The 16,507-nt window shown below is 44.5% G+C and overlaps 1 protein-coding gene across 1 annotated transcript in view; it reads left to right on the top strand.

The window, feature by feature from the left end:
- The window catches only part of LOC105202442 (transcription factor Sox-11), a 31,098-nt gene extending 15,564 nt beyond the window's left edge, over positions 1 to 15,534 (top strand). Inside the window, exon 2 of the mRNA XM_011170974.3 lies at positions 5,653 to 15,534. Coding sequence (XP_011169276.1) covers positions 5,653 to 6,909 — 1,257 coding nt within the window. The 3' untranslated portion in view covers positions 6,910 to 15,534. The remainder of the gene's footprint in view (positions 1 to 5,652) is intronic.
- Positions 15,535 to 16,507: the final 973 nt, after the last annotated feature.

Raw genomic sequence — 16,507 nt, 5'->3', positions numbered from 1 at the left:
CTGCGGAAGGAGTTTCCAAATTCTCAGAACGACGGACGGAGTCCCAAGATACAACGGTCTCGAATTCTTTTTCACGCTGAAAACCGATCGATTTTCCCAATTTAACGTCTAACGGCAGATCCAAATCGCTGAATACATAAATCGCGAATCGGATAATCGCGAGAGTCCGAGGCGGCGCGGCGCGCAAGGTGACGCGTGGCTCTCCGCTTCGTAACCTACATCCGATCTCGCGCCGTGCAAATCCCGGTACGTCGACCGTCGACATCTGAAAGTATAATACACGCACGGCGTTAGGGCATTAACATACACCGCCGTCTAATAAGCAACGCAAATCGCGAGCGGATCAACATGCGGTATCTTTGCGCGCGCGATCTCTTCGGATGAGAGTCCGGGTGGACCCTCTTCCCTCCCTCCCTCCCACCCACCCCTTTTCACTCCCCCCGCTCGCGTTTCGACAATTACGCGTTGCGTAACGCGCGCATAGGCCCCCTGCGCGCATCAGCGACGCGCCAAGGTCTGCTCTTTCGTGGAAAGTCCGCGGAGCGAGACGGCCTGGGAAATTAGCCGACACGGAGGAGGGAGCGAGCAACACGCTCTTTCGCAAGAACCGGTATATATTTATCCCTCCGATATCGTTATGATATCGCGTTAAATCGCCCGCGCGGGTCTCGCGCTAGAATTTCGTAAGACGCTCGAGTTTCGCTCAAGAATACTCGTGCAGTCTAACGATCGTCAATCTTTAAAAAGGAAAAAAAAAAAGATCATAAGAGTACACGCTGGGTTCTCCGTTCTTTTTGTTACTGCTTCGAAATGCACGTTTCTCGACACGTAATCGCATGTTATGTTATATACGTCGCTCGGAAAAAATGTTCGTGTCAGTCACAGACATTATTTTTTCAACGCTTTATAAACGACCGTTTACCGTGGACGCGCGGTATAACGCTTTTATTGCATTTCCAAAGGGCAACGCCGCGCGCGTTGCCGGACCCTCTCGATGCAAGATGCAGGTAACGGGCTCGGGCCAATAAGCTCGGGCTAGTAAAAACCGTCCATAAACTATTTTCTCCGATCTATCGAGATAGCAGCGTGTGTAGCGGGGCAGATATCTGCTCTAATGGCACCGCTTTTGTAGCGCGAGCGGAACATATGGCGCGGGGCTACATATAAGCCTCGTCCGAATATATACAACGGGGGCCCCACCCACCTCATCGCATCCCTTCGGTAACCATACTTTCGACGCTGATCCTCTCGCGAGCAGCGGTCACGCTCGATTTGGCGGTTTCGTGTTCGTGCGATTTTCACGGGTCGCAGGTAAAAGCCGGTCGGCGAGGATAATGATTTATCGGGGCCCCGCCGATGGTGGTGGTGATGATGGTGATGGTGTGGGAGCCCCCGGGGGGCAGCGCAACGACTTCACCTCCACGGCTCGGCGGCACACGGGCTTTCCTTTTTGTTTTATTAAGGCCCGGGGTTGGGGCCGGCGCGGCGGCGCGGCGCGGCGCGGCGTCGTTGCGGCCTCTCGGAGAGCAGAGAATCCATTACGCCGATCGCGCGCCGCCTGGTCGGCGATATCTCTCTCTCATTTTTGCAGCGTGTAGCTCGTCAAAACGATCGGCCGAGCCGCCTCGATGTATACGACGTGTTGTGCCAGATATCCCGCGAGACGTGCCGCCGCAGGTTCGTCCCCCTACCGGGTGTTACATAAATCGGATCTCGCGAGCGCGAGAAACGCGGCCGAATTTCGGCGAATGACGACGTGTAATTCATCGGGCCGAAATAATCAGCCTTGACGATCGGACGATCGCTTCGTTCAGCCGTATAGTTATCGGCCATTTAACCAATTAGAGATTACCATCTAGATATTTATACGGTCAATTGGGATAATTGCGATAGCGAGGTAAACGAAGCATCGCGATGAATATTATTTTTATCGTTCGAAGATATCCGCGTTACATCACTAAATCGGAGGTGTGTTATAAAGCTTCATAACTAATCAAAGATGAGCCCTCTTCGATCGTACCTGGATCTTGGTGCTGTGATATTTCAAGAGGAGAGATGAAAAAATAGATACGAATTCTTGATTAACAAAACAAAAACTGCTGTACTACTTATTGAGCTTTATTTTCTCGCTGCTGGAATATTAAAAAAAAACCCAGGTGATTATTCTTGAATTAAAGATGATTCTTATTCGGTCACAGCTGAAACTCAATGCTGTGATATTTCTTATGTGCATTTTTACATATATTATCAGGTTAATATTACTGTTCAACTGTATTTCAAAGAAAGATTATTCTAGTCTTGAAATACAGTTAAACGACGTCTGTAATATTACAATATTAACTTGAAAATGTATATAAATATTCACAAGAAACATCACAGCACTGAGATTTAGATAACCAAATAAGAATCATCTTTAATTCTAGAATAGTCATCTGGGTTTTTCTAATATTCTAGCAACGAGAAATTAAAGCTCAATAATACAGTAGTTTTTGTTTTATTAATCAAAACTTCGTATTTTCTACTTTTTTCATCTCTTCTTTTCTAAAACAATATTGAATAGAAAATATATATGATAATCTCAAATAAATTATAAAACAGATGATTAAAATAATTTGGTTATTATTCTTGGATTAATTAACTATGTTTCACATATCGGTCAACGTTTTCCTGCACTGAAAAAATGCTGTAATATGAATTAAAACATAGCTTGATTCAATTAAAAGTCGAATCATGGGCTATCACTAATATATATATAGTTGCTTCAATTAAATTTTATTTATTCAACTATATTTGTTACTGTTTTTACTTTTAACCTTTTTGTTTTATTAATGCTGTTATTGGATTAATAAAGTATTTCCAATTAGACTGATGCTATTGATGCAGCAATTTTTTTCTCTGTGTATTATCGTTTATAAAGGTTCATATAGTTTTATGATTTTGTTTAAGAAACTTCTTAAATATATCTACATAGTAAACTAAAAATATTATAGAGAATTAAAAATTTAAAGAACCTCTAATACTTATATAAAATGTTCAGGTAAATAAAGTTTTCAATTAAGTATCTGCAGTTCGCTCTTTCTCTTTGTTCTCGATATACATCTCAACGTTTCTAGAAAGTTCTTTAACCAGTCTTCGTCGGAAAGCATCGTCGTGTGTACCTGACGCGCCTATTAGCGAACTAAAGCCTGCTTCCGGGGAAGCGTCGCGATAGGAATTGTCCGGGTCGGCCGTGAAACCAACGGCGGCGGCGGCGGCGGCGTATATTCGATATCCATTTGAAACTTTCTCACGTTTCGCGGCACAAATGACGATTCCGTGTTTCACGGCCACGCGACTAGGAAGCGACGAGGTGATTTACAAGAGCGATTCGTCGTCGTCGTTTGTGCGTCAGCGACGAGCCGAGCCTTGAGTTCGAGGTTCCCGGGGGCCCCGCGACCGCGACCGCCGCCGCCGCCGCCGCCGAGTGGTCTCTGTGCCCCATTACGCACGACCGGGGCCCCCGACGAGTTTGCTCTCTTCCTTTCTAGCGTTTCGCGACTCGACGTCGCGCACGACCGAAAAGGACAATACGCCGCGCGGCTCTTCCTCTTCCTTTCCCAGCGATAACGCACGTCGCACGCCGCGCACCGGCGAGCCGCGCTTGATCTATGGATCCCTATCTCTACCGTCGTACCCGGCGATCACGATCGCGGAAGAGGGACCGTCGTTCGTCATTCCGTATGTTGATCGCGTTCGCTATCGGTGTTTTTCAATCAAGGTGTAACGACGCGCGATTGCGCGAGTCTTTCTCAAACGTTTCGCAAACGATGAGAGGAGAGGAAAAGATGATACGTTCCCGTTATTCCTAATTACCTAACATTCCAATTATTCTAATGCTAGTTCAACTAATCTAGCGGTGATGGCTGTGGAATTATCTAATTATATCTAAGAATAGAATTTTAACCAGTTGAAAAATATTAACATAATTGCTTCTTATCTTCTCCTTGTTGCTCTTCTTCGCGTTCTGCTTAACGAGATAGCTGCCAACATTTAATTATGTTCTATTTTTGGATAATTAAATGGACTGTACAATTATATTACGTTTATTGAACTGATAGTATCGAGAATAAAAACGATATTGGCTCGATACTTCTCTCTCGCAAGACGATTTTACGAACGAGAGAATCTCAGCAGAGAACGTCGGCATGTCTTCCTTGCGATCACATCACAACTAAAATTCACGCCGTTCTGCGAATGCAGATGAAGTCAATGGGCGAGTTCAAGCCGGCGGAGCGGCTAGGCCCACTGAACACGATTGGTTCTTACCTGTGGATCCAACCAGTCGTGTTCAATCGCTCGGGCGAGTAGGTTTAGCTGCTTTGACGGTTTGAACTCGCCCACTGTGCGCGTCAATGCAACAGGCGAGGATCGAACTTTCGTAGTTCGCTATCCGCTCTTCCAATCTGTGCACGTGGCGCAATCGCGAACATCGGAGAACATTCGGCGAGCGATTAGCGTGATACGGTCTTTACGCGGTTTGTCACGCAGAAGTTGTTGAGCTCGTATACGTATATGCGTGCTTGCTTGTTGCTTGCGCGCGCGCGTGTATACCCACGGCGAAACGACGCGCATATAGCCCGGAGCGGCGCATACGCACGCGATCGCGCTCGTCTCTCCGTCAAGTTCTCGCGAAGGCCACCACCGTGTAGCGAGTTGAGATGCGAGTGTGTCTCTCGGGCTCGGCCTTGGTCACCCGCTTCCGTCAGCTGCGGGCTAATTGTGAATAACGTGTCGATACGCACGCATGTGCATGTGCACGCACGCACGCACGTATGCTCGGCCGGACCTCGGGGCCTCGATTCCGTGACAAGGAGCGGCGAGGAGCCTTTCCGTGTCGCGCCCGTTTCTTTGTAGCGTAATGTCGGAAATTATGCCGAAACGGGAGCAGCCGCTCGCTTTATTACGGGTATCGTGTCTCCCGGTTCGTTTTACCTTCGTTCTGTATATTCGTCTTTTTTTCCGCGTACATAAGCGCTCCCTTCGGCGTTCGCGATCGATGGCAGGCAAGAGACGGAGAAAGAGAGAGAGAAAGAGATAGAAAGAAGAGAGATACGCCGACCCGCATTTGTCGCATCCCACATTCAACATGATCGAATGTGGCCGTTCGATTCCGGATCGTGTTTGTCTAATGCAAAGATCGCGGTCAATTTGATGTATCATAGGCTGAGAATCACGCGTGGTCAGATGCCGAGTTAAATATAAGGGCATCGATATGACTCATTGGGATTCTCTCTCGACGTAGCAATATTTTCGGTAGAGCTTGGAGACTCTGACTTGGTCTAATTGTGAGATATACTAACTTCTACATCGATACTTATCGCGGCGCGGCAGGTCGAATATCGCTGGAAGTTGTTTTATGGGATTACCATTTATATAAAATATAAAATATTTTTTTTTTACTTCAGTTTATGTATGCCAAGAAGGAACTTGGTTTGCAATTCTAACTACACGCCATCCATCTGTTCTTTATAATTATTTGACCGACCAAGATCTAACGCACATATGTCAGTGTGCATATTTCACAAAAGAAATTTATTAAGCATAAGAATATTCTAAGGCCATTGAAAGTGAAAGGAAATAAACAAATTTCCGTTTCTGTTTGTTTTGTTACAGACGAAGAAGAACAGTCCTAATCGCGTCAAGAGACCCATGAATGCGTTCATGGTCTGGTCTCAGATGCAGCGCAGGCAAATCTGTGAGGTTCAGCCGGATATGCACAATGCCGAAATCAGTAAAACATTAGGGAAGAAATGGAAACAATTAACGGAACACGAAAAGCAACCTTTCATACAGGAGGCCGAGACACTCAGGAAGTTCCATCAGAAAGAGTATCCAACTTACAAGTACCGACCTAGAAAGAAGACTTCGAAACCCACCGGGCTCATTTCGAAGGCAAAGGAGAGGAAAAGATCGCGGAAATTGGTATCTTCACCGTCCCCATCGCCGTCGTCATCGATGCTATCGACGCCATCGAACAGCCCGACGTCGATGCTGGCCAGTTCATCCTTGTCACCGCTGTCGCCGGTCTCCGCGGCGCCCGCTGCTAGTCACGCTGCCAGGACCAGAAACGATAATAATAACAACGTCCAACAGCAGATGCTGAAGAAATCAACGAAAAGGCTACAATCGAGTGTCAAATCGATGTCAAAATCGATCACCAAACTAACTCTGGAAACTGTGAAAACCATGGAGATGCCGGAGACGCCACAGCACACGCTGCGCTCCGATGTGGATTACACTCAACGGTCAACGGTGACCGCCAAGGTGCCAACCAGCCCGACCTGCGATACCCCTGACTCGCCCGAGTCCGCCTATTACGACGAGAGCTACCATCCCGAGAATGTCACGTCCAACAATACATCGATCTGCAACGTGCCTCCTATCAAGATGAAGCAGGAGCCAAAGTTGGAACCGAAGTTGGAGCCGTTGGACTCGATGGAATTGGATCAGACCAGTTTCGCCTCGAAGGACATATGTCTGGCGTCCTTAGACTTGCCGTCGATGATGCGAACGGACAATCGCGGTTACTGTCAAACGAATTTGACTTCCGCCATCCGGCAGACGAATTTCGCCGTGAAACGGGAACCAACCATGAACACAGTCGCACCCCCGATGGCCATGCCTACGCAATTGCCGATCGTCCCAACAACGACGACGACGGCCACCACGGGATTCATCTTCGACGAGGCCCTTTTCACGGACGAATCCCTCAAGGAACTCATAGGCAACTACGAAGACTTGCCTAACCAAACTTTAAACGACTTATCGTCCGACGTGTCCGACTACTTCATGGGGGAGGATCATTTCGAGTTTTCTCGCAGTCCTGAGGAAATTATGTCCATACTCAACACATCTGACGAATGCTATTGAAAAGTCGAAGGAGAAGATGAGGAGGCAACAAGAAAATAAACGGAATGTGCATCGTTGGTTTGTATGCAGCGTTTTTCACGCAGAGAGAAACAGAGAGATTCGCTAATCGCGTTACAAATAATTATTCTCAGGATGCGCGTCGCGCGAGAACACCCGCTGAGAAGAATTCGTCTACCGTGTTCCGCGAATATTTCGAATTTATTTGTAGATTTCGGCCGAACGTGCCGACGTGATGCGCGAAAGATAACGCACATTATCGCGCTATCGATACTTTTTCACACGGATCGCATGTTCGAGTTCGACTGAACGAATCATCATCCGCGTCTTCGTCTTTTGTACTTGTCGTTAGAGTAAATTAAAGTTACTCTTCGAATGTACGAGCGTTTTCTTCAACCGGCGCGCGTCGTGGCTTTCCGTTTCGTGCAAATCAAATCTGCGACCGTCAGATCAGAGAGACGAAATGTATCTCTTTTAAAAGAAGGGAGAGATGCGATTGTTAGCGATTTGCAGTTAGCTTTTAACACGATATTCGCGGATAGCAAAAAAAAAAAAAGAATCCGCGATAATCAGTTTACATAAGTTGTTAAAATAGATTCAAGAGATTTGGCATTACGTGATCTTTATTGGCTCTTCCCTTTTTTTTCGGAGATCCGTGAAAAATATCTTGAGATTTTCGTTTCATTACTTCGCTGGATAAATCAGAAAATAATCAGTTAATTCAATCAACGCTTATTTATTTTAATTTAATAGATCCTGTTTCACGAATACATTCTTGACGCGCCGATTTTGCCGCGACGCACATCAAACTTACTGCTTTTGACGGTGCTGGCTTTTCTTTACATAACAGTCTGCCATTATCAAAATTTTTAGAGATCTGAAGCGTGACCAGGTGTTCGTTGGTATTCTTTAATTTCGTTCGTATTCCGAATGGCACGGTATATACGATTAGTGAGACGCTAGCGAACACTTGGCGAATCATTTGCATTAATCAACATCGATCATTTCGAGAAGAAAAAAGACACAACCGATAGCCACGATGCGCGACGGTTTCAGAATCGAGATTTTTCTTTTTTTGTATATGTACTGTATACTTTTGTATGAAGTTAGATAAGAGAGCGTGGGCGGGCGGTTGGGTCCGCATGGTTTGTAGACGGAGCCAGATGATAATTCGATGATAAAGTAATATGAGAGGAACGTTCGCAAGCAGGTTTACTCATCCCTGCGCGACTTAACCGCCCGCTTTTTGTTGTATACATATAATGAAGCTGTATGTAGTAGAATATAATGTATACTCAAATTATAAGTGAACCCACAATCTTCAGCAGTGGAGCAAACAACGCACGTTGTTTTGCACGACATCGGTGCTCTTTCCCAATCTCTGTTCAAATTATCTAAAGAAATCTGACAATTAAAATTAAAAATGAAACTTTTTTTCAATATTTTAAAAAAATTAAAAAAAAAAGAATACTAATAGATTTAATATATTAAATTAAAATTTGTAGTTTTCATAGTGTACGAAGTATTTAAGTTAATTAAATAAATTTAATTAAAGTTTATCTTATATGTGAAAATTAATATATCGAATTTTTTAAAATCAAGGTAGATCCTCAAGGTAGTTTCTCATCTTTTGGTTCTTGCTTATTCGTGTCTCTCTTCACTTTTTATTATTACATTTAATGCAAAATATCTCGACATTTTATTAAATTGAGACGATATTAAAACATAAATTGAAAGTTCCATTTTATTTTTTTACTTATATATATGTTCCGATGTATAAGCAGACAGAGAACGGAAACGATCAAAGTGCAGAAAGAATTCAACTTTAGCTTAAAGAGAACTTAAAGTTGTTTCCGCTGATGGATCAGAAATGAAAACAAGAAACACGGCTTGCTAGTCCATTACTTTAAACGATCCTGGATATCTGAGGATCTAAGAAACCGTGTTTCAACGTGATATGAAACGAACGTGAGAAGAACACCGATCATTATGACGTGCGTCCATTGCTTCAATGGAGATATATACATATATATATATATACATATATATATATTGACAAAATGATATGGATGTTGAAGAGTGAACAATGCGCGAGAAATCGCTACGTCGACGATAGTCGTTGCGTTCCTCCCGCGAGGAAGAGCGAAGCGATCGGCACGAATCAGTCACCAGGTGCTCCCTCGACAAGCCTCGTTATTGGTTTGGGATGAGCAAACGCAAAAATAACGATCCGTACGCCCAGTCGAGTTTGCCGTTTCGCCGAGATAATGTTGAATGGATGCGTATAGATCGACGTGACGCGAAGCGACGAGATGTACTTTTAGCGAATTTGCTCAGATAATTATTGTCGGTATCGTTGAGGTATCCCCAAAGATTTTTCACTGTTTTCTCCGAAATATATCCTCGGAGAAGAAAACAAAAAATGCAGAGAGAGAGAGAGAGAGAGAAGAGGAGGAAATTGGTATTCGCGACGCAAAGGGCTACGTTTGTAGGATTGTAAGATGGGGAGGAGAATTGTCGAGCGGAGGCAAAAGGCGCGTCGCTTCGATCGGGAACGGGAACGAGCACACAGGGAGGATAACAGCGCGAGCGTTTTCTCCGTTCGATCGCGCGCACGAGCGACCGATCGACGCTGGATCCAGCGGTTAAGACCCAGCGTTGGCATCGACGTCGTTGCGGGCGGAGTTCGGGGCGAGCCACGCTCGGCTGGCTGCCCGCGCGGTTATCGATATATCAAACACTTGATCTCATAGTCTCCGTATTACATTTACGTTTGCGTAGCGGTTAATTTTTCGACGATTGTTCGTAAACGATGATTATCGATAGTCGCACCGATACCAGCGAATTCACTACCAGAGGCCCTTTCTTTTTTTTTTTTTTATTTCTCTTCGTAAGATTCGCACGCTGCCGCTTTGCGACGTAGCGGACCTTATGTTACTATTATTATTACTATTCGTATTAACATTGTTATATAGCTATGTTATATAATAAAAATTATAGATCTGACAACACCGTTATCATATCTATGATTCTTATTATTAATATTTTTATTACTTTTATTGTAATTATCGTCATTATCGATTATCGTCTTAATTATTATTTTTATTATAACTATCATTATCGATACTATCGCTATTATTGCTGATATTACCATTATTGTTCGTACTTGCTACCGTCAATTGCGGAAGAGAGAAAGGATTCGGCGAACAGTCTTCTTGATCAGTACGAAAAGATGAGCGAGCGGCTCCGACGCGACGTACGCGACGTGACGCGCGCGGAGTACGATCGATAAACTTGAAACTTATCGGGAAAAACGGGAAGGGGGTAGGGAGGGAAGTTGATTTTTGATCGATGAGCAAACGAGTTGCTCCGTGTGAATTATCGCGCTCGCAAATTCTGTTTATCTCTACTTCCTTCTCTTTCCTTTCTTTTTTTTCTCATCAACTTGTAGACGAGCGTCGCGACGTTGCGTCGCGAACAGCGCTTTTTGATTTTCTTTTCGATTTCTTTTTTTTTCTTTCTTTCTTTCTGTCGAGAAACGATCGAGGGCGAAAGGCTCGACGTTTTCGGCGGAGGGCGCGAACGGGTGTGCTCGGAAGAGAAAGGAAAGGGAAGGGAAGGGACTAAAAAGAACCAGATGTAAAACTGAGAAAAAGAGAATAAAATACAAAGGAAACACAGTGCCTATCACTCCGGTCTGGAAACTCTCGTACAAAAATCATATACAGGGCCAAGAGGAACAAAGTATAATGTTAGTGTTGATAGCTATTTACACGAAAGCGCAATAAGAATTATTACGATTACAATTGCTCCGAAATTCTCGTCTCCTTTACTAAGGCACGTCTCAGGAAGCTTCGGGCGATCGGGGACTCCGCCGATCGGGGTCCTCGCGAAACGGGCAGAGATCGAAATCGGCGGGATTACAGTGAAGGAAACGAAAGGGTGAGCCGTAGCTCTAGGAGCGAATAATAATCTTTCACGAGTAAAACAGGCTGTGTCGATTCTAAAGTTGTTAAAACGCTTCTTCGCGGACAGCACTACATATCAGGCCGCGTAAAACGCCACGCTCGTTCACCACGCTCGTAGCCGCACAAAACGCAATTGGGAACTGCCAGCAGCATGATACGCGCGATACCTGCGTCGAAGTATAATCTCAACGTCTCGGTCATTAAAGTGAATTTTGTTCCATTGCACCCGCACATCGAATCATAGCGCTTGGGGTGACTTTTCACGACACCGAAGCAACGGAAGCGGAACATGAATTAAATCGCAACACCACACGATCATCTCTCAATCTAGCTCTCAAGTGTTACAAACTATCGCGCGAAATTGTTCCAAGTTTAAGGTAACGACCCTCGCAATCTTCGAGCTCTAGGGCTTTAGATTCTCGCGTCCGAAGATCAGGATGGGCGGGAGGGAAGTGGGCGGGGAGGAATGAGAGTTCAGATATCATAAGTTACTCGAGCAATTTGCAGCCGAGTGCACACGCGGCGACGACGAAGGGCACTTGTGCAAACAGAGGAAGGCGATGAGCGAAAGAGTACGGGAAAACTGACTTCGGGACCGGTCTCGATAGAGCGCGAGCCCACACCATTTAATCCGCCCTCGCGACTCGCTCTGCAGCTTCGCGAAAGCCATTGTTCGCGCGGATAGAGATCGGCGATAAGTACGCAACGCGCATTGCCACGTACGTTAGCTGGGTCACAGTTCGCACGCGTGAGAGGCTCCGACCTCTCTCTCTTTCTCGCGCGGGGGCTACACGATCGTGACGCGACGGGTGCGCGTTCGGACGAAGAGCCGTTCTTGCGAACTCACGTCGGAGCGTGACGAGCGCGGCAAGGATTGTAAAGCAGGGGCGATTTCAAGCGACCTTGATGGAAAACCCGATAATGATTCGCATAAATAACCTGATAATGATTCGCATAAATAAATCGGTCATTATCGCGCTAGAAATAGAAAGGTATCGACCGATTTATGGGCGGCCGTAGAACGTTGAGAGGAAAGAAGAAGAAAATGAAGCGACGCGGTGCGCATCGTTTGTCGCGAGGATTTCCCTCCGATTCGCGAATCGATACACATTCGTACGTGTATATTCGCTTCTGTACAGAAAAAGTTGTTTGGCACGTATGAAGAACCGGCTCGCGTGCTTGATCGTTTCTGTCTGTCCGAAGTTTTGTCAAGTTTTTTTTTTTCCCGTTCGCAAATTAACGGCCGGCACTATTTAGATTATTCGCCGGATAAAACTCCTTTCGTCCAAACACGCATTCGTTACGATCGTAATTTTGCATCGCGCTCAGTGGAAGAGGCAGGGAAGCGTGTCCGCTCGGCGGACGCGGGAGCGGGAATTTCGTATGTGAGCGGGTACAACAGCGAGATACCTAAATCGATGGATATATATTGCAGAAGCGACCAAACAAAAAAAAACGAAGGAGGAAAAAAAGAAAGAGAGGAAGTTATCGAACGAGTTACAAAGTATCTGGGACGGGATACCGTAGTTGTATGTGTTTAAAAGAGAAAAAGAGTTCGCGGCGCCGCGAAGAAAGCGAGACGATGCCGACTTGCGTTTTGCTTTCACGTAGATTTATCGGAATGTTATCGGAGGGTCTCTCTCTCGTATTCCCGTCTCGCGCCGCGAAGACGCACGCGTTACACGACAAGAGCCGGGAACGTGGGAAAACTCTCTTGGATTTAGTGCTTCCACCAAACTCAATCGCTGAGGTTTCTCTTAATTTCCCTCTTCGAACGCAGGTTGCGTTATACACGTTTGCTTCACAGTGGTGCTTTTGTAAAAGATAATCAACTTCGCGCGCGATGTATTCCTATCATTTGTTTCCAATTCCAGATATAACTGTACAGGATTATTTTATACACGTTAAAGTTGAAAAGAAGAAAAAAGAGATATATAACGATTGCGAGTTGCGCGTGTTCATTGTAAAGAGAAGTGTTCAATTTTAAGATATTATTACACTTTACGTTTCAATTGGAAACAATGCTGCTGAAGCTGCGGGAATCATTTGCTAGCTAAAACAGAAGATTTCGAAGGTTTTTCGATCTTTCGGATCGAAAGACGTTCAGGCCAAACCAAAATGTTTGAAAACGAACATCTCGAGCAACTGTTGAATGAAAACTCCGCTCAACAGGAGCTTGCATTACAACTGGGAATTACCCACCAATGCATATCTTACATCTTTGAAAAATTTAAAAGGACAGCAAATGGATTGCGCACTTCAGCCCGGAAAGCAAAGAGTGAAGATTCGACACGTCTTTATTGACTTTGCTTCAACAAAAAGAAAGGATTTTTTGCTTCAACATTATTACGGGTCATAAAAAAATGGGTATTGTACGATAACTTTAAAATGTCTCGTTTCTCTCTCCATTTTTTTAAATATAAACGTTTGAGTGTTTTAAACGGCATTTAGATTTAAAATATTAAAATATTTAAAACTGAATCCTTTAACAACTTTAAACGTTCCAAACGCCAAAACCAAAAATGTTTTAATTTCGAACACCAAGTGTTTAAAACTAAAACATTTTCATATAAAAAAAAAAAAAAAAAAAAAAAATCCGGAGGCAGCAGTAAAACGTTTCGACATTTTAAAATCAAACACTTCTTTTCCGAGTGTTTCTGCGGGAACACGCGCAACTGCATCGGCAGATCGTTTCGTACAGTTGCGTTCGGATTTACTTGCTTTCTTCGCATCGCAACCGCCTTCTATCCGTGACGAGTGTCGTCGGTACGACTTGGAGTGCCGCGAGCTTATTGTCTGATCTCTAATAATCGTTATGTACCAAATATCGCGTTCCGCGCGTGGATGTGATAGGAACGCTTCGAAAAACGTAGGCGGAAACGCGCGCGCGCACGTTTCCGCCCGATATACAAATTGCTGCTCAAGTAAATCGTAAGCCGCGACACACACACCTCGGCGGACGACTCGAGGTCGCATCGACGACACCATCTCCATGTATTGCGATTAGGGTTTATCAATTTTTACAAAAAAAAAAAAACTTCATCGAGTAACACACATAAACTTAGGCGCGCGCGATCTCACTCGCGGGCACTCGAATCGTCGCGGCATTCGATTGCAGTGCAGTATGCGGTTCAATCACCGTAGATTCTCGACGATAACCGATCAAACTCATTATATTTTCGTCTCGATTTAACGCAAAACACCTGCCCCGTTCAATCTGTCTAAGGCCCAACTTGTACAAATATTGACTTTGATCTTAATTTCAAAGATACCAGGAAAGTTGAAGTAAGGTTGAAGTCAATCGCGTGGGAATAATCCTTTTATTGACATTGCGATTATAATTCGGGTGCCGGCCAGTGTGCACGCATGTACTCGTATATATAATATATATACATATATATATATATATATATATGTATATATATGTGTGTGTATGAACGACTCGACAAATAGATGTGTAGTAGTTTCTAACAAATTTTTAGCGTGTATATATGTCCAATTGAGAGCGTCGCGGGGCGAGAAAGAAGTTTTTTGATATATTTCGAGATTGCGCTTCGATGGGCTACAAGTTACATTTGGTGTACGTGATAAGGTTTATTGAGAGCCATTATTTACGGTTAACGTGTAATATCTATATTGGTCGGATAATTGCATTCGTGTACCTTAGGCGTTTGTCGCGTGACGTGTAATCGCTTGTATCGATATGTATCGAGGATGCGGGCGGGGGTTTTTTCGCAGGTTCTCTTTCTTCCGTAAAGACCGGTACAGATCACTTCCTCGATGCCTACGTTATCGTTGTTCCGAGAAGAAAGGTTAGAGGAATAAAAAAAGAAAAAAACAAAAAAAGGGAATACAAAAGTGCAGCCTTTCGCGCGAGAGAAAGAGAAAGAGAGAGGAAAGGAAGTACACCAAAGTGCAATAATCCGCGAAGGCAAACGGTTTAGCTCCGAAATAGAAATCACCTTTATCGAGATACGTAACGCGCTGATAAAACCTGATCTCAGCCGACACGTCTATTTTTCATGGCCGTAGAGCCGATATATTGTGAAAGCGAAGAAGAAGAAAGAAGCAACACTTTCGATGAAGAAGATGCCGTAAATTTTTCACGATATTTTTACACGAACCTGTATCTCGCGATAACCGATCGATTCTCAACTTTCTCGTGATCGAAAGAGAGGAGTCAGGACCTTTCGTTTCTCTCGTCTCTTTTCTTTTTTTTTTAATTGTCGCCGCTTTTGTTGCGCCGCTTGGTCGTTTCCGGTTTCCTTTTTGAGATGAATTATGCGAGACGAGAAAGAAGAAGAAAAAGAAAAAAAAACAAAATCCATTTTCCGTCGAAAATCGTCGATTTTCGCTTACTTTCTTGTTTATACGTTGTCTTTGTGCGTTTCTTTGCCGGGGCACAGTGCAGCTCCGTCATTTTTGTATGGCAAAAAAAGAATATATTCATGCGCTTCTAAGTTATATATCATAGCTTTTAAGTTGCAGCATATATATATAATAAGAAAGAAGCAGACGATAAACGACTAACTTTAAATACCAACTGTACATTTGTATTTAGTAATCTTGTTTATAATACATTATAACATTATTATATTGTTATTAAGTATCCGATTTGTATCATTTTTTATCGAAATTATTAAAAAATAACTTAAAAATAGCCAGGTGGTCTTGTTAATCTGCGAAACAATCACATTCCATGACCAATCCTTTCACATCATCGTTCCGTCACCGTTTTCAGCATTAATTAACCTTCGAGCGGCGGCGCCGAGACGTGGAACGCACCGATTATTACCTAGCGTCTCGCTGCGTGGAAGAAACGGACGATCTAAATGTAACAGCTGTTATAAATCTTTTTTTTTTCGTTCTCACTTATCCTTCTATTGCGACTTTGTCTACCGCGGTCTATCGCATGAATAACTAATAAGAAAAAAAAAAAAATGCTAGAGACGTCTTCTAGAAAGGAGATTAATGCAAGACAGGAATGTATCATGTGTCACGAATGGTTCGTCAACGCGCCTGTTTGCGTGGCGTTTTTTCAAGACAACAAACTCGCTCGAGGCTTACAAAGTGGCTCTATTGTAGATTGCATTCGTTTTCCTCAGCCGCTTGTTGAATTGCGGAGCAATCGAAAATTCAATTTGCCGAAGGCACGTCCCATCGCGGTTTCGACGACACAGTCTCCGAGGTAAGTAATCGATAACAACGCGGAGCGGAGAGGAGTGGAGGCCGGGAGAGGGAAATTCTCCAGAGGGACGGAAGGCGTAAGAAAAAAAAAAAGAAAAAAGAAAAAGAAGAAGAAGAACGACGAGGACTCGCGGCCGCTCGCGCGTCTCGCGCTCCTTGGGATTTCCTCTCTGGAATTGTCGCGGCCGTCTCTCGCTCTCGGCTCTCATCGACGTTGATAATAACGCGCAGTACGCTATTAATAGCGCGGGCCTCGCGATCGCGCGTGGAAACGTGCCGCGCTTTCGATTTCATCCTATCACACCCGTAGCGTGTGCAGTCATCCGCCCTTTCCTCGTCAAGGCCTGGCTTGGCGGATCGGAGCTGCTGCATCTCCGATTGCCGAAGCGCGGCTCGAGCACGGAGCGCGATAACTGCAGGATTCGTCCGCTATTTTGCGGTATCCT

The sequence above is a fragment of the Solenopsis invicta genome, chromosome 16, assembly GCF_016802725.1.
Source record: "Solenopsis invicta isolate M01_SB chromosome 16, UNIL_Sinv_3.0, whole genome shotgun sequence".
NCBI lineage: Eukaryota > Metazoa > Arthropoda > Insecta > Hymenoptera > Formicidae > Solenopsis > Solenopsis invicta.
This window is presented reverse-complemented; position numbering and strand designations above follow the sequence as displayed.